This window comes from Dipodomys ordii, unplaced genomic scaffold, assembly GCF_000151885.1.
Source record: "Dipodomys ordii isolate 6190 unplaced genomic scaffold, Dord_2.0 Scaffold11, whole genome shotgun sequence".
In the NCBI taxonomy this organism is placed as follows: Eukaryota; Metazoa; Chordata; class Mammalia; order Rodentia; family Heteromyidae; genus Dipodomys; species Dipodomys ordii.
In genome coordinates this window covers 9,282,380-9,303,764 of record NW_012267227.1, presented here as the reverse complement: position 1 = coordinate 9,303,764, position 21,385 = coordinate 9,282,380, and the positions used below count along the sequence as shown (strand labels likewise).

Here is a 21,385-nt window from a genome sequence, read left to right as displayed (position 1 = left end):
TGGGATATTAGAGAACATTTGTGTGTGTGTTCAAATAATTGAGTTGGGCCCCAGAACACTGAGTAACGAATAAATAAGCAATAGCATTGTCATTAGTGGCACTACTTGTATCAGTAATGAAGGGGATCTCTCAAAATGGCATGTGGGGGGAGAAGTGATGAATTGTTTGATATTGGGATTCTCCAAGTCCTCTGCCTTGACTTGCACTGGTACCCTCTCTCCATCTTGCAGAAAATGCATGTCTTCAAGAAGACCTTACAAGCCTTGATCTACCCCATCTCTTCCACTACCCCACACAATTTTGAGGTCTGGACAGCTACGACACCCACCTACTGCTACGAGTGTGAAGGGCTCCTGTGGGGCATTGCACGGCAAGGCATGAAGTGTTTGGAGTGTGGAGTCAAGTGCCATGAAAAGTGCCAGGACCTCCTCAATGCTGACTGTTTGCAGAGTGAGTACTCGGGCTGCCAAAGTGGTAGGCAGACCCTTCCTTACCCCATGTGTCTCCAGGCTAGATCTCTCTCTCTAGATGTCTCCTTGCTCCCATGACTTACACAAAAGATACACATACCGCCTACTGATACATAGAGTGGATGCAATCCTGGAGTGCTGATCTAGCCTGCATTGGCAGGCAGCCTCAAAGTGAGCCCTTGGACCAGGATTGTACATTTGTCTCAAGTATAAAACTTCAAAGAAGACTCCTTCTCCAGTTTCTCAGAAATACTTGAAGATAATTATCTAGTCTGCTTTGGATTACTGGAACTCTCATCTCCCCCTAATTCTTTTCTGAAATCAGTGCATTCTCTCAAGATACGTGGTGAGGGGAGAGGAGAGTGAGGGAAAGGAAAAGAGGTTGTCTACATGTGATCTAATTAATGGCCATGCAAAAGTATGTAAAGTTCCTTCTGATTGGTTGGAATTTGGTGTTTCAGCCTCATGAGGTTCTGGGTTTGTGACTTGCACAGTTTGAGTCAAAGAGAATCAGCCCAGGTGATTGTAAGATCCCTCACACCTTTACAGTGCTTTCTTGAGATTCAGAGGAGCATGGAAATATCCAGTAAGTTTCCCAAACAGCCTCACCTGCCTCATCTCAGTTCTTCCCCAGCTTTTTTACCTGGTAGTGACCCTAGTACTTGATTGCCTTCCTCTCCCATAGGTTGGTAGGTAGGAATGGAAAATACCAAAGGGAAGCAGGGGAAAGAGAACTGACTTGCCTTCTCCTTCATCAGTGGCATCAGACAACATCCTGCTCTTGCAGTTAAGCTCACTAGTGACCTGTATTTAAAAGTTATTCTATTTAAGGGGAAAATAGTGGAGGAGGAATTGAATCATGGAAAGTGAAAGAGCACATTGTGCCCCTGAATGATGTAAATCTAATCTGTAAGAACCTAGCCATTGAATCATCAGTGCAATTGTAAACTAGGATGAAGCAAAAACAAATGTGTTTGTTGGGATGAGGATTGTATTCCAAGTGAGACAGGTGAAAGAGAGATCATGCACAAAATATTTTCCTAGATTATCTTTGCAAGATAGAAAAGAGATAACTACAGAAACTGGCGGGGTGCTGGTGGCTCATGCTTGTAATCCTAGCTACTCAGTAGGCTGAGATCTGACGATCAAGGTTCAAAGTCATCCCAGGCAAGAAACTTCATGAGACTCTTATCTGTAATAAACCACTCAGAAAACTGGAAGTGCACAGTGGCTCCAGTGGTAGAGCACTAGCCTTGAGCTGAAGAGCTGACAGACAGTGTTCAGGCCGAGTTTAAGCCCCACGACCGACAAAAAACAAACTACAGAAACTGGAGCAATCTTCAGAAAAACATTACACCTAAGTAACCTATTTTTTTCCTTCAAGGAAGAATCCCAGAGTGCCACAAAATAAACATTTGCTTTATGCTATAATATGAAACTGCAGAGTTCACACACCTCCATGAAGCCAGAGTTTTCACTGAGAATTCAGCAAAAAAGATCTTGTGAGATGCGCTTGTGTTTTCTCACTGGTCTTGTCAAGCTTGTGTGCCCTACCTAATAGAAGCTCTTGCAGACTCCAACATTAATAAAAACCTGGCTCACCTATTCTTGTTTGCAAATTGCATATTGATCCTGTTTTCTTTGTTGCATTACCACATTTTGCACACAGGATCCTTTAAGATAGTTAAATTAATATGTATATTGGGCACCTACTCTAGCTAGGAGCTTAGTTTGTTGTTGTTTTTGTCTTTCAGCCTTCAAAGTTTGCAAAAACAACAAGGAATTATTTTCTGCATTGAACATTTTATTCCAAAACATGACTCAGATGAACACCTATCTTAGAAACAGTGATATTCTACTCCTTCAACAGTAATTATACAAGATATGTCCATGTGATAAGAGCTCAGAAAGTTTAGAAGTAGTATTCCGGTCTACACACGGTGGTACATACCTGTACTCTCAGTATTTGGGGTAATAAGGCAGACAGATTGCAAATGCAAGGCTGTATGGGTTGAACAATGAATGAAGGCACAAGAACTATAATTTTTAAATGCCTGTATTCTATAGTGTTTTGAAGAACATCTTTCCATTCAAACAAGAGGAGCTGTGAGGTTAGTGCATTAGAGAACACAATGTACTGATTTTTCTGAGTTCCGAAGTTCACATGTCTTGAGCAGAAGAATGTAGAGACTGTCAAAACCCAGCTCTCTGAACACCCAGCCTGGTGTTCTTTCCTAACTTACTAGTGTATATCTAAAGTGGGTCCTAGTTTCTGCTGTTACTTTCTTCTTTGGTACCGCTGTCATTTTAGCCATTCTGTGTTCCCCAGACATGGACTTCCCAGTGTCTTCCATTCTGACTCCATACAACCTGCCACCCTCCACACTAACCTAGAAATGTACCCTCAACACCACAGTCCCTTGTCTCCACATGTAAAAGTCCACTTTTCAGAATCATTAGAAGAAAAAAGAACTGATTAATGAAGGAATCTTGTTAAAAATGGATACAGAGGTCAGCTCCCTAACCTGAAAGAATAGACTCATAAATGAACATTTTCAGGTATTGGGAGCCAGAAGCTGAAAAAATTGTGACCATGAGGAAGAATATACCTTATATAATAGCATAGAAGTATTCCACATAACACCTTTACAAAGCATATCAGTATATATTTTTTCCATAGCCTTAGCTACATTTTCCTTTTCATATAAAAAGACATTTCTTGTTTCTTTATTTTTCAATTTGATTTTTTTTCTTTTTTTCTTGGCCATGGGGCTTGAACTCTGGGCCATGGTTCCACCTCCAGTTTTCTGGAGAATAGAGAATGAGAGTCTTACAGCCTTTCCTGCCCAGGCTGGCTTTGAAATGCTATCCGCAGATCTCAATCTCCTGAGTAGCTAGGATCACAGGCATGAGCCACCAGCGTCCAGTTTAATTCCATTTTTTGAATGAGTGTACATTAACCATCTGAGATGTTTCATTGTGATATTTCCATACAGGCAAGGCAGTATGCCTGGACTTTGTTTACCTTCTTTCCTCACCACCAATTATATTCTTGTTCCTCTCCCTCCTCCCCATTTCTTCCAGCAGGGTTTGATGGTTTGATGAGTTGCCTTATACTGTCTTCCTACATACATGTTACATACTTTGACCCTCTTTACTCCTCAATATCCTTTCCTTTCTTTCTCTTCTTTCTCCTTACCTTTTCCTAGACCTCACCATCCCATTAGCTACTTTAAAAATTCCTGACTTCCAATTCTGTTGCTGCTAGAATTTTTCACGACTCGTCAGACATTGTTTTCCTGATATGTGAAGAGAGTTAATAATATTTACCCACAACCTTCCAGTCAAAGGGAACCAGGAACAAAAAGGCTGTTTGCATAGTTCCTTTAATTATGTATTACTGTGAGGGAGATACTTGTGCTAGGGATAAGTGTAGGACAGTTGATCAAGATAGCATTAGAAGACAAAAGCTTGCCCTAGAGATCATATTGTCTAGGTGTGAAGACAAGTGTGTGACTTCTTGTGTTTAAAAGTCTTATCTAGCAATTAGAGTACAGTGTTGCGGGCCTGTGGTTCCAGCTACTTGGCAACGAACACTTCTCTTAAGAGACTATTTGGGTTTTAGTGGCTTTCACAATGATCTTGTTTTTGTTTATGCTTAGACAAAATAGCCAATAATGTAGTACCTGCCCCTCACTTTAGCACATCCACAGTGAGCACATCCCACAGCGAGTATGTCTGAGGAAGATATCCTACAAGATGGTTTATGCCCTACAAAGGACAGAAGAACCCAGCCAAAAGCCCCCCATGGACAACTTCCAATAGCATGGGGAACTGGGAATGTCACCTAAGCTGCTAGATGGCAGAGGCTATAACTGCTTTAAAAAGAAATGAAGATGGTGTGAGTCTGTTACTTGCTTCTGTTTATCTTTCGAGTAGGTTGTACACACATCTACAAACATAAATATGGTCAGAACAAAAGTATCTATCCTCCTACCCTCTCTTTTATATTTTCTTCTGGTTTCTCTTCCCTCTGTAAAGAAATTTAGCAAATTGTGCACATTTTTATTATTCATTTGTTCCTTTTATATCTTGCAATCCTGTGAGGAGGATTAGACGTTCTCTAGCAATTGTGGATGAAATGTATCAGCCTTGAGTGTGTGCTTAAGAGAACATCTCTGATTTTGTAGTTTTAAATTTTCCACACACTCATTCTTAAAGTTTGCATGTCCTGGTAGTGGGATGTTGAATGTGGCAGAAATGGTACAGGACAGGTTGGGGTGTTATGCTTGTTTGGGGTGGCAAGTTCCCTGACAGTGAAGTCACGTTACAGACGTTGGTAGTTCTTGGGAAGGGGCTACCTGCCCACATTCTCCCACTGTCGTGACAAAGCCACACCTACAGAAGAGGGAAATGATGCTATGTTTGGTCCTTCCTCCTCCAGTTACCCTTCACTAAACGTCAGTTCTTTGTTGTGCTCCAGAAAATGTGGAGTGTGTGGCTTTGATTTTATAAGAAAAGCGGGGGCGGTGGACTTAAAGACTGGGGGAGTTGTAGGTTTGTTCCTTGCAAAGATTGAAAGTATGTTAAGAGAGGAGGGTTGAGGTTATCTTGGTTGTAAAGCAACTAATGGGAAAGAGTAGAAAATGCCAACTTCATGCCCACCCACACGATTCCATGGGAAAGAAAAACAGAAGCACGCAGAGCAAGCCAACCCACGAGACTGTACTGAGAAAGGAAAAGCAGCTATGACGACCCATTTTTATGTGAGAGAGACCTAGAAAAGAAAAGCACCATTCAAATGCCTCCACATCAAACCCTCTATAATGCTTCCCAAGGATGCTGACCCCTACATTCTCTGAACCCATTTATCTCCAATGCAGTACTGGAGTTTGAAATCAGGATCTCTCACTTGCTAGCCGTATGCTCTACCACTTAAGCCACTCCCCTAGATCATCGTGTATTTAATTTTTCCTCCCCTAGATCATTGTGTATTTTTCCTCTGGGCCAGCTTGGACCATGATCTTCCTACATCTACCTCCTACTGTAGCTACAGTCACAGACACATCCCATCATATTGGCTTGTTAGGATAGAGTCTTACTCTCATTTGGCCTCAGCTGTCCTCCTGAGTAGCTGGGAATACAGGTATATGCCATTACTCTGACCTTTCAAACAATGTGAAGTTTTTTTTCATATTCTTTGAATTTTAACTTCTGTTCTATTAATTTTGTCTGTACAGGGGCATCATTGACCCCTGTCTGGCTAATAACTATGGTACATGTAATATGTGGCAGGCACTGAGCTTGATACTGTTCACAGGACTTTTCAAGGAGTTGTCTCAGTTACTGTGAAGTTTAAACTCAGATTCTTTGCTACAGTGAAACCATTTAATAGCGGTCACTCTCTTTTCCCTGTCTTTGACTATTACTGTGATACCTATGCATGCTTTCACACTTAATCCTCATCCAAGGTGGTTAAGGGAGACTCCATCATTTCTCCCTTTGTTTCATAGACTCAGAAGCTAAGGCTTAGGGAACAAAAGTAACTACTCTCAGTCCAAATAGGCTAGCGTGTCCTCATCTGTTCCCAAAGGGGAATTCTCATAAATTGAGTCGATGGCTGCATAACACAAGCATACTCCTCACAGTTCCGGAGGTGGGGGCCCAAGGTCAGAGTCTGAGCTCAGTCAGATTCTTCCACATTCAGACTGCTGTCTTCTTGTGTGTCTCACACTGTTGAATGGGCCTATGCGATAGTCACTAGTGCCCTTCTTGAGAGTTCTACCCTCATGACCTTCCCTACTTGCCAAAGACTCCACCTCCTAAATGCTGTGACCTCGTGGATAAGAATTTAGTGTATTAATTTTGAGGATTACATACAATCAGAGGATTGCAGTCAGTAGCATAAGATAAAGAGTCTCCTCCTATACCTAAAGCATCATTAACTGCTATGCTCTTTGGTCTACAAAGATGTGATTTTCTTAATGGATTTCTTCCATTTGCAGTTGGAGTTATGCCTTTGCTTTATGCTGACTCTGAAAGACATGTAATGGGTAGGTCAGCTGCATTCTGCTTTCTATGGATGGACACACAGCATTTATTTTCTAAGAATTTCAAATCTAAAACCAAGTACCACACATGTTTTGTCTTGTTGGTAGGTTTTCAATAGCTTGTCTATCATTTTTGGATTGAATGGGTTTTTGTTTCTGGCAGATTTGCAGCCTTAGGGTTGTAGTTTACCAGAAGTACAAAGCTCATTAAAATAAACACAGAGCCAAATTAAATACTCAGCTATGGACATGATTTTATCTTTAGTTTCTCCAAAAAATAGTTTGGCATCTCAGATACTTGGAATGTGCATTTTAATAGAGGTTGGAATTACGAGGTAGCATGAGGGACAGAATATGTAAAAGTTGGTGTGTTGTGGTGATTGTTTTGAAGGAATTGACTGAAATTAGCCATGCTAAGAATATTTACAGCAAAGGAATATGCTAATACTACAAATCGAGTCTAGATTTTGTTTTAATTCTTCCTGTAGCAATGAGAGAATGTGACTGTTGCATCTAAGAGGTCTCTATTTTCTATGAAGAAAACACAATCATACTCATAGAAGGGAGGATAATGGAGGTTAGGTTGGTGACCCAAAAAGAATAAAAGTGTTTTGGAACAGTTATTGAGGAAAATAAGGGAAAAATGACTGGGGACAAGGTACGGTATTAAAATTATAAGAAAAAAGAGAATCAATAGATAATGTGTGTGAGAGAGAGAACAGCAAAGGAGAGAAAGGGAAATAGTGAGAAAGAGGAGAGAGAAGGGATTCCTTGACATAAAAACCACTAAAACTGTAGATTTCCATGTAACAGTTTGACATGGTGAAAATTGAGAAGTTTGGACTAATAAGTAAAATAATGAAAGAAAAATTGGTTGTCCCTTTAAGTTGTATAGAAATGAGTTTTCTTTTTTGCCAGCCTGGAATATAAAGTTGGCTTCTATTTCATAGTTTCACTATGCTTAGTTGTACCACCTGACCTATCCATTAAATATTTAAAAAGTAACAACAATGGACTTCATTTGGATAACATACTACACTTTACAAAGCGTTTTTCTATGCATTATCTCTTTTGATCTCATTTATTGTTACTCTTCAGTAGTGATATTCCTGTAGTTCAATGAATATAATAGACTACTTCACATTTGGAAGAAGGACTTATATAAAAGCGAACTTGAAGTTCTCTCTGATTGCTTTGAAATAAACAGAATAAACCTGAAGGAAAATAATAAGCCAAAGAACTAGAAATCCATGACAAATTGCAACTATTTAAGGCATGATTTGATTAGAAAATAGGATATGTGAGTTTGATAAACAATAGGGGAATAGAAAGCACTTGTAAATTAGTGACCAAAAACATAATTATAAATTTGTGCTGAGTCTCTGAGCAAAACAAATCTGAGTTGAATCATTTTATTTTCTTCACAATAGAAATGAATCAGGAGGAAAAAAATATGAAAGCAGCATGAATTTTCTAGAAATGATAGATAACAGGTTTAAACGTAACTCTCTACTAACATGCTGTTTTATAATCGTCAATGTGAGTTTATAGGTCCATCTGTCATCCATATTTTTTCACATGTTCCAAAAGAAAGATGTTAAGGTTTAAAGTTAATTGTCAAATTTTCCTCAATTATTTTTTTCTGTTTTTCCCCCTTTGTCTGATTTGGGGTGGGGAAGAGGAGCCACAGAAATAGTGAGACAGAGTGAACTATTGCAGCCAATGACACTCACTAAGAGACTGTGTTGAAAATGAACTATACAACTTGTGGGGGAGGGGTCAGGAGGAACAAAACAGGGAGACAGGAGGGAAGAGGTGACATTGTGCAAGAGGAAATGTGCTTGATTTATGTAACTGTAACCCCTCTGTACATCACCTTTACAATACATTTTTAAAGGATGCAAGAGACAGTTATTAAGGTCAGAGATTTAATTCTATTAGATAAAAAAAACTCTGGACATTCCATGTTGAATTTAGTAGTTATTGTTTATTTGAGAGTTTTGAATTGAGTAACAGCTAGACTCTGAATTTAAAAATATCTAAGATGTACTTAATTCTATAGGACTCATAAACTCTTTCTTAGAATTTTTGGGGTACTACAATGATAGCGATTTAGAAATCTAAGGGAGGAGTTGTTGGCAACTATTATGCTTCTAAACTTTTGAATACCTTTAGCATGAATTTCAAAAACTCTTTTGGGTTGCCTTGAATTTTGAAGGTTAGGTCTTCTAGCTGCCATGATCCTTCACACTAAATGACTTCCAAGACTTGAGGAGAAAATGTGCATTTTTAGATAGTTACAACTAAATAGTCTAAGCAAATTTTACTGAAAAAATTATGTACACCATAGCTAGAGCATTGTTGATAAATTAAATTCTTTATTAACAGTGCATAATTTACAAATATGTGGCAGTTGTAGGGCATGCTTTAACAGATGAGGGGAGCTTTTAGAATGTCCTTTAAATTTTTCTTCAATAGAACTCAACCTTTCTTATATTCTTTTGACTTAAATGTGGTAATCCTCCAAGTTCAAACAAGAAGGGATAAAAAAATCTACTCTTTTCTACAAGAAAAAAAATATTCATCTCTTAACAACTGCTAGTCACACCTTAATTATCATCGATATATTTCACCACTTTAAGAAACAAATGTTCCGCTTTAAAACAAATCAATTTTCTCATTAAGCTAATGTTATCAAAGTATATATGAATTTATCAGGAGGAAAATTAATTATTGATTTTTCCTCTTTTGTGTTATCATTTATCCTTAAATGGGACTTAATATTCACAGAATTGGATTTCAAGTATCTTTTAAGGTAGAAATGATGCAATTAAATTATCTGATTTAGCCTTCTGATATTTTATGATGTATTTGGATTTCTATTTCAAAAGTATATTGTAGAAAATATACAATACAACTTGGGCAATGCTTATACCCTGTAAATGAAACTTGCAATAATTATACTATGAACCCAGGTCTTCAGGTTCTTCTCCCTATATCACAGATTCCTGTGTCCCTCAAATTGTTATGATTTATCAGTGTTGTTCCAGCTGACACTATCTTCTTCAAATTCACACAGAAGTTGTGAGAAACAGTATCACAGTTTACTATTGACTTGTATAATATTGGACAACCCAGCAGGGCACACCCAGCACTGAGAAGCTAAGGGGCCTCAAAGTAAAATTTGGGAAAAGTTTCATTGCTTCACTGCTGCAAACAGAATAGCCCAGAAAGTTGAGATCTATGACAAAAATAGTTTCCTAGTCTGGACACTGGTGGCTCATGCCTATAAAGCCTAGCTACTCAGGAGGCTGACATCTGAGGATCTTGATTTGAAGGCAGCCCAGGCAGGAAAGTCTGAGTGACTCTTATCTCCAATTAAGCACCGAAAAGCCAGAAGTGGAACTGTGGCTCAAATAGCTGAGTGGTAACATTGAGCACAAAAGGTCAAGGACAATGCCAAGGCCCTGAGTTCAAACCCTAGGACTGGCACATAAACCAAAGTGTCCTAGGAATCACAAAAGGTTTTATGCATAAAGTGAGCATATAACCTACCAACAAAGCAACCTATCATTAAAAATGTAATAAATCAGATGCTGGTAGCTCACACCTGTAATTCTGGGAATCTGAGATCTGGAGGATCTTGACTCAAAGCTAGTCAGAGAAGAAAAGTCCAAGAGACTCCACCTCTAATTAACCAACAAAATATCAGCTAGATGCATTCCTCAAGTGGTAGAGTGCAAGATGCGTGCAAGAGAAAACACTTGTATCACAAAATGGATGGGTGGATAGATACATACATAATTACACAGAGATAGATAACAGATTATGGATGATAGCTGGATTGTTGGGTAGATTCAGAGATAGATAAATAGATGTAGAGAGAGGATTGATTGGTAGATAAATGATTGATACATGCATACATATATACATAGATTATTGATTGATAGATAAATAATTGGTAGACACAGACACACACACACACACACAGACACACACACAGACAGACACACACACAGACACACACAGACACACACACACACACACACACACACACACAGAATATAAGAGAACACTCAAGTCTGGTCAGACACTTTACCGGTCATCCAGCCCAGTGATTTCCTAATCTTGCTAAACAGTAAAATCACTTTTGTTGTAGATGAAATTTTGCACTGCACCTTTCAATATATAACATACAGAAGTGAATTTTTTAAATATAAAGAAACATCAGAAACATATTAAATCCCAACAAGAAAAATAATACATTGATGGACTCAAGTATTTTAATTATTGATCTGTCATTTATACCTAATGTGTTTTCCAATTTTGTTTTGAGTTTTCAGCAAGTAAATGCACATGTCATATAATATTTGATTGTGTGTACTTTGGGGTTTTGAAAGTTTCTTTTGAAAATTCTAACCAAATATAATTATTTCTTACGGTATTGATAATTAGGAAACCCGAGATCCATAGAGGTCGATTTATTTACCAATGATAATAATATTAACAAGGACTGATTTTTTTTCAGCTCAATAGAGTGATTCATTTTCTTAGTATTTTTCAAAAAAGCCACCCTTGTTCCTCAAGATTAATATAAACATTCATTCTCACATTTCTCTTTCTCCTCCTTTTATGTGCTACTAGGGTTTGAACTCAGGGCCTTGCACTTGCTAGACAGATAGGTTAATACTTGAGCTACACTCCACCCCTTTATGCTTTGATTACTTTTCACTTGGAGCTGGCCTAAAACCATGACCTTCCTACCTAGACATCCTTGCTCTTACCTCCTACAGTGCTGAGATCACAGATGTGCACCACCAAGCCTGGCTTTTTGTTGCTGCTGTTGTTGAAATAGAGTCTTGCAAACATTTTGCACTAACTGGACTCAAACCACAAAATCCCCAGTCTCTACATCCCAAGTAGCTGGGATTGTAGCTGCATATCACCACATTCAGCCTCCTTTTCCTTCTTTTGAACCAGTACAAAGTAACTGAGGGCACTGATACCACCACTGCTTTCTCCATTGTAGGAGCAGCAGAAAAAAGTTCTAAGCATGGTGCTGAAGACAAGACGCAAACCATTATCACAGCCATGAAAGAAAGAATGAAGATCAGGGAGAAAAACAGGCCAGAGGTATTTGAAGTCATTCAGGAAATGTTTCAGATTTCTAAAGAAGATTTTGTGCAGTATACAAAGGCCGCCAAGCAGAGTGTATTGGATGGGACATCTAAGTGGTCAGCAAAAATAACCATTACAGGTAAAAATAAGTCTCCCTTAACATTTTCATTCCATATTGAGGTTTTTGTGTGGTTCTGCTAATAGTCATCATGGGTAAAAGTAAGTAGAAATTTTTTAAATCTTGCAATATTAACAAGTCTAGCTGTCGCTACAAATTTCTATAATATATACCAGATAATTAAAGGAATTTCAGGCTGTCTTCTCATACATTCAACAATACCTGGAACACTATAAGAATTTAGATTTTTTAAATTATCTGCCATCGATTACAAGTGTGGCCAATAATCTCTCCAATACATTTTTTAAATGAGAAGTCACTTTAGTTCTTTGTCAATTACCCATTGGATCCTTGAATGGATGCCATTAGTTAGCGATACCAAGTAAATGGAACAATTCGGAACTTCTAAAATGGCTTATGATGTTAACAGCAAATGCCTACACAGACCGTTACTGTCTAGTAAGCTTTCACCTGCACTCATATTTATAATGTGAAATATCAATAATTCTTTAGCTGAGTTGATTATCAATACTGAATGCAAATCCATACAAAAGTTTTAAATCACAGTCTTTTGAAATGATGCTGAATATTGTACATGCAGAGTCATCTTTGGACAATAATCTGCATGAACAGTGAGTTTGCATATGTAAAATGCTGGTCATTAGAGGTAGAGGTAAATATTAACCATAGGACTTACTAGTTTTTTTTATAGACAACATTGTATGTTTTAAGTCATGTACACTGAATGTTTTGAAGTATGTATACATTATGGCTAGTTGACAAATGCATTACCTCATATTTATTAATTTTGTTGTAAGAATATGTAACATTCGCCCTGTACATGTTTGAAGAATATAGCATGTGATATTTCCTGTGGCATCTGTCTTACCATGGATCTTCCTATCAAATTATAAAGATATGTTCAGTGCACATCTTTCCATTCTACCTCCTTCCAGCCATCCTAACTTCTGGTAGCCCCCATTGTCTTCTTGAGAGGAACCTTTTTAGGTTACACATAGGGTAACATCATATAATATTTGTCTTTCTGCTCCTAGCGTATTTCACTCAACATAATTTCCTCCAAGTTTATGCAAGCTGTTGTGAATAAAAGGATTTCATTCTCTTTTGTCTATTTAAAAATGAGCAAAGGACCTGAACAGATCTCAAAAAAATAGTTAGAACTAATCAATAAGATGTATGGGGGAAAATGATCAATATCACTAATGATCAAGAATATGCAGATTAAAAACCACAAGGAGATGTCACCTCCCACATGTTAGAATGCCTGTTATGAAAATAAGATGACAAGTGTTGTAAACGATCTGGAGACAGGGAACTATTAGACACCATTATTGAGAATATAAATTAATAACAGCCACAGTAATAAACAGGATGGACATTTGTTTTGAAAATGCAAAACTCCCATATTTTCCAACTGTCCCACTACTGTAAGAAATCTGTATGTTGGAGAGAGATACCTAAACTCTCAAGCTTGCTTACAACAACATTGACAATAGCCAAGGTAGGAAAATAATGTAAATCTCCATGAGAATGGATAAAGAAATAGGGTTAATATACACAAGCAAACATTTATTATTCAGCCATCAAAGCCATCAGTGTACTTATCCTTCTATTACACATTTTTAAAGTCTTTGGGACACAACTACAAACCCAAAGGACAAAATCATACAGACTATATTCCTTGAGATTTTGTTTCTGAGAATATATTAAAATGCTTATTTGGCTTATTTCAGTGGTATCGGCCCAAGGCTTGCAGGCAAAAGACAAAACAGGGTCAAGCGACCCCTACGTTACAGTTCAAGTTGGAAAAAATAAAAGAAGGACGAAAACCATTTTTGGGAACTTGAATCCAGTATGGGATGAAAAGTTTTATTTGTGAGTATATCATGGAAACACTTTTACAAATATTTGAATATTCAAGAATGTATGAAAGACATCCAAAGGGCCCAAGTCATAATTTACACTTTTGCAATCAGAGGAAATACAAAATGAGCGCAGCTTAATGTTGTAAACCTACTTGATATTCTTAGAATGTGTCTAATTAATTCTTTAGAAGCATATGAATAAAAGGAATGTTTCAGAGAAAAGATGACACCATTGGGGTGACTTTGCAGGAAGGGAACAATAGTTCACAACATGATCTATAACTTGGGATGACTCAATGGTAACTCAGAACTCACAGGTTCACATCAGTAATATCCTGATCCCTAATGATAGATAGAATTGATGCATCGCTGGTCCTTTTTGTGGTAGAACTAGATCAGCACAGGCCTATGTAATGAAAAAAATACCTGCTAGCAACTTGGCCTGCTTCTCATTTCCTGTGAGAGTGTTTTTGTGTCCGTGTGTCATGTTCATGTGTATGTGTGAGCCCTAGCACTTGAGCTTGAATTCAAGACCTCATGTTCTTAAGGAGCTTTTTCCGCTCATGGCTGGCACTCTACATTTAAATTGTCTTTAACTTTCTTTTGGTCACTTGTTCTCAGAACTCTAAGATGCTGTTCATATTACGGAGGTTCTAGATTGCTGACTTCAGAAACAATAGTTTTAGTAATTTATTTTTAAGGTTATCTTTAAGTAGTTGTACAAGAAGGTGCCATTTAACAAAGCAGTTTATGAATACAATGCACCTTGATCTGTGTCACTCCTTTAATAGTCTAACCCCTCTTCAGTCCACACCTTCTCCTTTCGTAGTTTTGTGGCATACAAAATGAATTGTTGGCTGCATTCTCCCTCTATAACCCTTCATTTGTCTTCTCCTCTTCCTTTGCCCTCCCTTCCCCCTGTTGAATGTACCCATTTCCTGGTGATGATTTTTTGGGGCTTTCTAGTCTTTCTAAAAGGTTATTCTATTTTAGGTCTTCATAAAGTCAATTATACTTCGCTTAATTCATTTGTAACCACTGGTATGCCACCTAGTGTGTTTTCTTGTAGATTTATATGCACGTTCTAGCTACCACTAATGAGGGAAACCGAGTAACCTTTTTTTCTCTGGTTCTGGAGTACTTTGCTTAATATAATTTTTTACAAGTCTTTCCATTTTCTTACAAATAGTACAATAGCATTCTTTCTAATATATAAATAAAATTCCATTATGTATATATACCATATTTTCTTGATCCATTTGCCCATAGAGAAATATTCATATCTTGGCTATGGTGAATAGTACTGTAGAGAACATGGTTGAGCTCCCTGGATATATTTTGGTTTAGTATGAAATAACATGAGAATAAAGCAGTTACCTTTCCCTTATTAGTAGCTCTGTGTTGCAAGAAGAAAGTAGATCATTGTGAACTTACGATCTGACTTTGAAAAATGTATACACATCACAGGTTAATTCAACCTGACTTTCACTTGTCCTAATAATTCTGTGTTGTGACCTGGGGTGTAAACCAGATCTTGATATTTGAAAAATTGAATTTTTTCTTTTTATTGTACAAAGGGGTTACAATTACATATATAAGGTAGTGAGTACATTTCTTGTCAAATTTGTTATCTTATTACTAGTATAGCTTTTTAAAATTTGAAACAACTTTCTAACTTTTCCCCTCTAATATGAAAAATATCAGGATGGTAAATTATGTATCACCCAATCATATTTGTTGAGCTAATATGTAAGTCTCATGTGCAATTATAATTATATTAATAAAGATTTGAGTTTCAGGACTTTGCAAAAAGAACAAATATGACAGCAATACTCATGTTGAAGAGTTCCAACTGAATAGTAGGTCCAAAAGGGACTCAATACATAGGAATAGATACATAGACAGATGATAGCTAGCTAGCTAGAAGATAGATACATACATACATACATTCATACATGCATACATGAAAATACTGCTAAAATAGAACCAGAGAACACATTTTGGGCAAAGGATTTGAAAGTCTGGTTTTAGTGATGAGAAGTTGAAACTCAGTGAGTAATAATGGAGCAAATGCTACAAACGGTCTCCATATAAGATACATCTATGACACAGGAAATGTGGCTTTCCTTATAGCTAAATACTTCACTTGACAGAGTGCTAGTAACCTGGTAAAAATGAAAATGCAATTTAAATAATTTCAACTCTTGGATTTGGTTTAAAATTTTTAATTATTTCCCATTAAAGACATTTTGATACCCACTGGAGATTTTTATGCTAAGTAATTTCCATTTTAATTTTACCTCCCTTACTACAGGTTAAAACAAGATTGTGAAACTTTAATCTTCCAAAGGTGGAGGTTATATGACTCTAGAGTGGGAGGTTCTAGAAAGAGTGGCAGAGAACAGAGGCATGACTCATTAAGCCCTTGTGGTAGTTTCGGTTGGAAGGAGCTGTAAACACATCTAATTTTTAAGACAGCACATAAAGATTAGTTGAGATAATATAAAAACAGAACTACTTTGAAGATGATAAAAGTTTTATAGAAACCTAAGGTACTCATTATCTATGGTCTTGAACCTAGTAGGGTGTATGGTTAATCATTTCCTGATTAATGATGGATTAATGAAGTCGTTTGATTTTACTTTTCTGTGCTACAAGTAATGAAATTTTCTATGCCTATCATAAATTATTCTCTCAAGAGGGAAAGGGGAAGAAGTTTCTCCTGGTGGGTTAGAAGGGGGAAAAAATCACACTATAGTGTGCCCATTTGAGTAAGAAATGGAAGAGGTAAAAGACTTACTTTGCGTGTGTATGTATGTGCATATGTGTGTGCATGTGTACACATGCGCACCAGTACTGGAGCTTGAATATGGGCATCCATGCTCTCATTTGGATTACTTAGCATTCTACCACCCGAACCATGACTCTACATTGAAGACTATTTACTTATTTATATACATATATATATGTATACACACATATATGAAGTTGTTGGTAGGTTTTCTGGGGCTTCTATAGCTAGAACCTAGTTGCCTTATTTTTATTACTACTTTCTGAAATAAAAAAAATTTTGTGCTAACTCTTTTCTGCAGGAAGACTTAGAGGTAGATCATAAAAGTGACAGTAAGAGAGAAGTTGCTTAAACTCTTTTAATTGGAATAAAGGATTATGTTAGCTAGATGCTGGTATCTCATGCCTGTAATCCTAGCTAATCAGAAGTCTAAAAAAACATTGTTCAGAACCAGCACAGGCAAATAAATCTTATCTCTAAATTAACCAGCAAAAACATAAAAATATAGACATGACTTGAGCACTGTCCCTTGAATATAAAAGCCAAGAAAGAGTGGGAGGCCTGGAGTTTGAACCATAGTACTGGCAGGAGTTGGGGGGCATATGAGAAGGGGAGGGAAGGAGGGGGAGAGAGAAGAAGAAGAGGGAGAGGGAGAGGAAGAGAAAACTATAATATTAGACTATTCAACACTGCCCATGGCTACAATGCAAAAATGCTGTCATTTATGTTGATGTTAAATTGGAACGGTAGAGATGTGTACACCTTCAGTTTATGTATCTGAACTCATGAGCAGCTTTTCCTCCTTCTCTGAGTGACCATGATAGGCAGAGCACTGAATCATAGCCAGTATTGTGACTCCATCTTATACCCGAAAGTTATGTGTCCAACAAGATTATAAACCTTAGTTCTAGAACTGCTCTGGACTTAACATTCTTCTTGGCTTCCATGAAATCCCTTAACTTCTTTGAATCTTGGTTTCCTAATGGGAGATGGATATGAGAAAATTATTCCTTAAGAGGTGAGATAACAACAACAAAAAAGGCATCACAGCTTCGTAACACTGTTGTTCAGAGAACTGATTGCCTTGGCCATTTTGAAGTGTTGGTGAGCCACATTTAATTTCCAGCAACCCGGCTGTGGTGGCAGGAACAGTGCCTAAAGTCGCTGAGTCTCACCGTGCCATGTTCTTCTCTGCCAGGGATGAACATAAATTAAATATAAGCTGCTCTCTATAGGAGATACCTTATTTAACATTACAATTAAATAAAAATATCTGCATGGTACCACAGATAAGTATTTTAAAATGACATTGGAATACAATCAAGGGCTTGATTTATTGCCTGCCTCCCTGGCATCTCCCTTTCCTAGGCCTCAGGGGAAGGAACATCATCTTAGGTGCCAGAGCTAGCTTACAGTGTTAGGATTGGCATTTGCTTGTCATTTGTTATTGTTATTTGTTATTAGACAGTTGTTTAAAACAGAGTCTAGTCACACTCTTACATAATTAGACATTTTACATTTTTATTGAGCCTTGTTTACCTTATAAATATGCCTAAAAATAGGAAGAAATGCTAGCCAGCCATATCACTTAAGACATCTGCATACTGTGGAGAAAATAGAAGGGAATTTTTTAAATTATGGCATCACAATCGAACCTAAGGGTTTTGAAAGATAAGGTAGAGGGTGTGGAAAGGGATCTGAACTGATCTTCACGGAATATGAACTTAAGGTCACCAAAAAAGAATTTATTCGCAGTCAACAAACCATGTAATATCAGATCACAATGCCTCCCTAAAGACAGCACTGCCAAACTCTGTAGGCAGAGGGGCAAGGTGCCGTGAACAGCACTGCATTTTAAATTGAAAACCGAAGGAATTCAAACACAGTCTTGCAAAACTTCACAGAACAATTGAATTAGAATCAACAACAGTCGTTGGAAAAACTAAAGGACTGTATTGTAGGAATCTCTCTTGGTACAGTCTATGGAGAAGAGATTAGGAAGGATCTGTGTGTGAGAGAGAGAGAGACCGGCAGACAGACAGGAAGAAAGAAAGACAGAAGGAAGCTCTGGGCTTACATTACTTGGCTAGTCAGCTCTAAAGTAACTTTCCCTGAATGTAATACATCTAGTAAAGGTACTTCAAACAATCTGATACAGCTAGTGTTTTCAAGAACCCAAACACTACAATGCCAGTCAGTCTCTACTTGTTTCTTTTCTCTACATCTTGGATGTACCTCATGTACATCAACTATTTTGAAAGCAGGAAAAGAAGGTTGCCATGCTACTACTATTCCTAGCCCAACTGCAAGTCTACAGATTTCTACTGTCTTAGATTCATACAATATAAAACCAGGTTTTCTGGGTATTTGTTTCTCATTACCAGCACCATTAGTCTCTACAGAGAAAGAATTCACTGAACATAGATTTACTTCATGATTGTTTTTAAGGGAAAATTTCTAAAGTTGATTTCTTACCCATGCAAGTGTCTTCTTCGTTTATTTACAATATGACTTGGCCCTGCTTTTCCTTTCTTACAGGTATTCTTCTAAGAAGCTACAAAGGCATGTCTTAGTTTTCTGTGCAAAAAACGTTATTTTGGCTGACTTCTCAATTACCAAAATGTTTTCTTCCTGATGAAATCTCTTTTTCTCTTTCTTTTTTTTTAAACTTTTTTGTGCATATGTGTGTCAATACTTGGGCTTGAACTCAGAGCATGGGTTCTGTCCCTTAGCTTTTTCCACTCAAGGTTAGTGCTCTATCCCTTGAGCCACACCTCCACTTCTACCTTTCTAGTGGTTAAGTGGATATAAGAGCCTCACAAACTTTTTCCAGCCCGGGCTGGCTTTAAACTGTAATACTCAGATCTCAGCCTCCTGAGTAGCAAGGATTACAAGCATGAACCATGAGCCCCTGGCTTGCCTGATAAAATCTTAATGGTACCTTGAGCCTTCATCATAGATTTGTTCTTTTATTTTAGTATATGTCTATCAAACAAACCATGATGCTATTTTTGACTAGAATTGGACTTATAAAATGGGACAATAAAAAGAACAAAATTATTTTGACTTAGGTAAAGACCTGAAATTAGTAACAGGAAGGAACTTCTTGAGCTGTTACTGTGACTGAGTGATGTGAATCCTTTTCCTCTTTACCCTCATAAAACTAAGTATGCCTAAGAAAGCACCATATATATAAAGCTAACACAAACTCGGGGGAACATTTTACATCCCTTTTTTAATGTTTTTTATTGTAAAAATACTGTACAGAGGGGTAATAGTTATATGAGCAAGGTAATGAGTCCATTTCCTATCAAGAATTGTTACCTCCTCCTTTGTTTCCTGCCCCCTTACCATCCCTTCCCTCCCACCTCCACAACTACACTCCCCCTATCCCCAATCCCCCACCCTCGCCTAAATTGTAAAGTTTGTTTTTCAACATTTTGCCTCTGAGTGTTTTCTAAGGCCCTTTCCAGTATCATAGGTTTATTTTTTTTTCAGTTGTTTGAGGAAAGATTTTCTATTTATTGAAAGGAATAATATCAGTTCTTTTGGACTACAAACATGGCAATTTCAAATGGTTTAAACTCAATATTGATAATATATATAGTGTATAGGAATCATCAGTACTTTTATTACCTAAAACAGGTATTTATACTGCTTTTTAAAAACTTAAGCCATGTTTATATTCAGTTACATTGGGTTAATTTTTATTACAGAAACTTTTGGAATTTTTTACAGTTTTATTTTTTATTATCTGTAAGTAGTTGTATGAAGGAGATGTCATGTAACAAAGCAGTTTATGAATATAATGCATCTTTGTCAGTGTCACCTCTTCAATATTCTTACCCCACTTCAACACATCCCTTTCCTTTTCTTAACTTTGTGGTATATAAAATGAATTCTTCACTGCGTTCTCCAACCCTTCTACCGTTTATTTGCCTGCCCCTTTCCCCTTGGTCCTCCCCTCCCCTTGCAGGTACCCATTTCTTGGTGCTTATTTTGTTGTGCTTTGTCCTAGTATTTCTAAAAAAATATACTACTTGAGCTCTCCGTAGAATCCATTATATTTCAGTTAATTCATGTTTAACCACTTGCATACCACCCAATGTGTTTACTTGTAGATTTATATGGACATTCTAACTTACTATAAATAAGGAAAACCATGCAACCTTGGTTTCTCTGGGTCTGGCTTACTTCACTTGATATAATTTTTTCCAAGTCTTGCATCTCCTTATGATGGTACAAAATCATCCTTTCTAATAGATGAGTAAAATTCCATTGTGCTATGTACCACATTTTCTTGGTCCCTCCTTCCATAGAGGGACATCTGGGCTGATTCTATATCTTGGCTATGGTAAATAGTGCTGCAGGGAACTTGTGAATTTTTTTATATGTTCCAATGTGTTTTTAGTACATTTTTCACCTAGATGTTCATATCTATTTCTGTCTCTATAATATCGCTAGCTCTTTCTATCTATGGCTATATCATGTGTATCTGTATCTACTTTTCTGTTTCATGGCATTTGTTTGCATTTTAATGATAAAGGGTAATTATTAAAAATGCAAAGATGGGTGTCAAATGCCCCCTACTTGTAATTCTAGTTACTCAGAAGACTGAGTTCTAAGGATCATGTTTTAAAGCCAGCCAAAAACAAAAATCTATGAGACTCTAACCAGCAAAAAAGATGGACTGGAGTTATGGATCAAGTGATATAGCATCAACCAAGAGCAAAATAACTGAAGTGAAAGTGTGAGGTCCTGAGATCAAACCCTCAAGCCAACAGAAACAAAATATATAACATGACAATTTGTACTTCTCATTGTTGCAACAGGTCCACCTGAATCCTTAAACGACTTGTTTTTCCCCATGTCCTCCACAAGTTATACTGACATCAAATATAGTGAAAGCAGGGGTTATACTGTGGGGGAGGGACATTACAATGTCGGTGGG

The 21,385-nt window shown here is 37.3% G+C and overlaps 1 protein-coding gene across 1 annotated transcript in view; it reads left to right on the top strand.

The window, feature by feature from the left end:
• Positions 1-21,385, top strand: part of Unc13c (unc-13 homolog C (C. elegans)) — a 276,186-nt gene that overhangs the window by 92,568 nt on the left and 162,233 nt on the right. Inside the window, exons 7-9 of the mRNA XM_013010022.1 lie at positions 232-451; positions 11,551-11,778; positions 13,512-13,653. Coding sequence (XP_012865476.1) covers positions 232-451; positions 11,551-11,778; positions 13,512-13,653 — 590 coding nt within the window. The remainder of the gene's footprint in view (positions 1-231; positions 452-11,550; positions 11,779-13,511; positions 13,654-21,385) is intronic.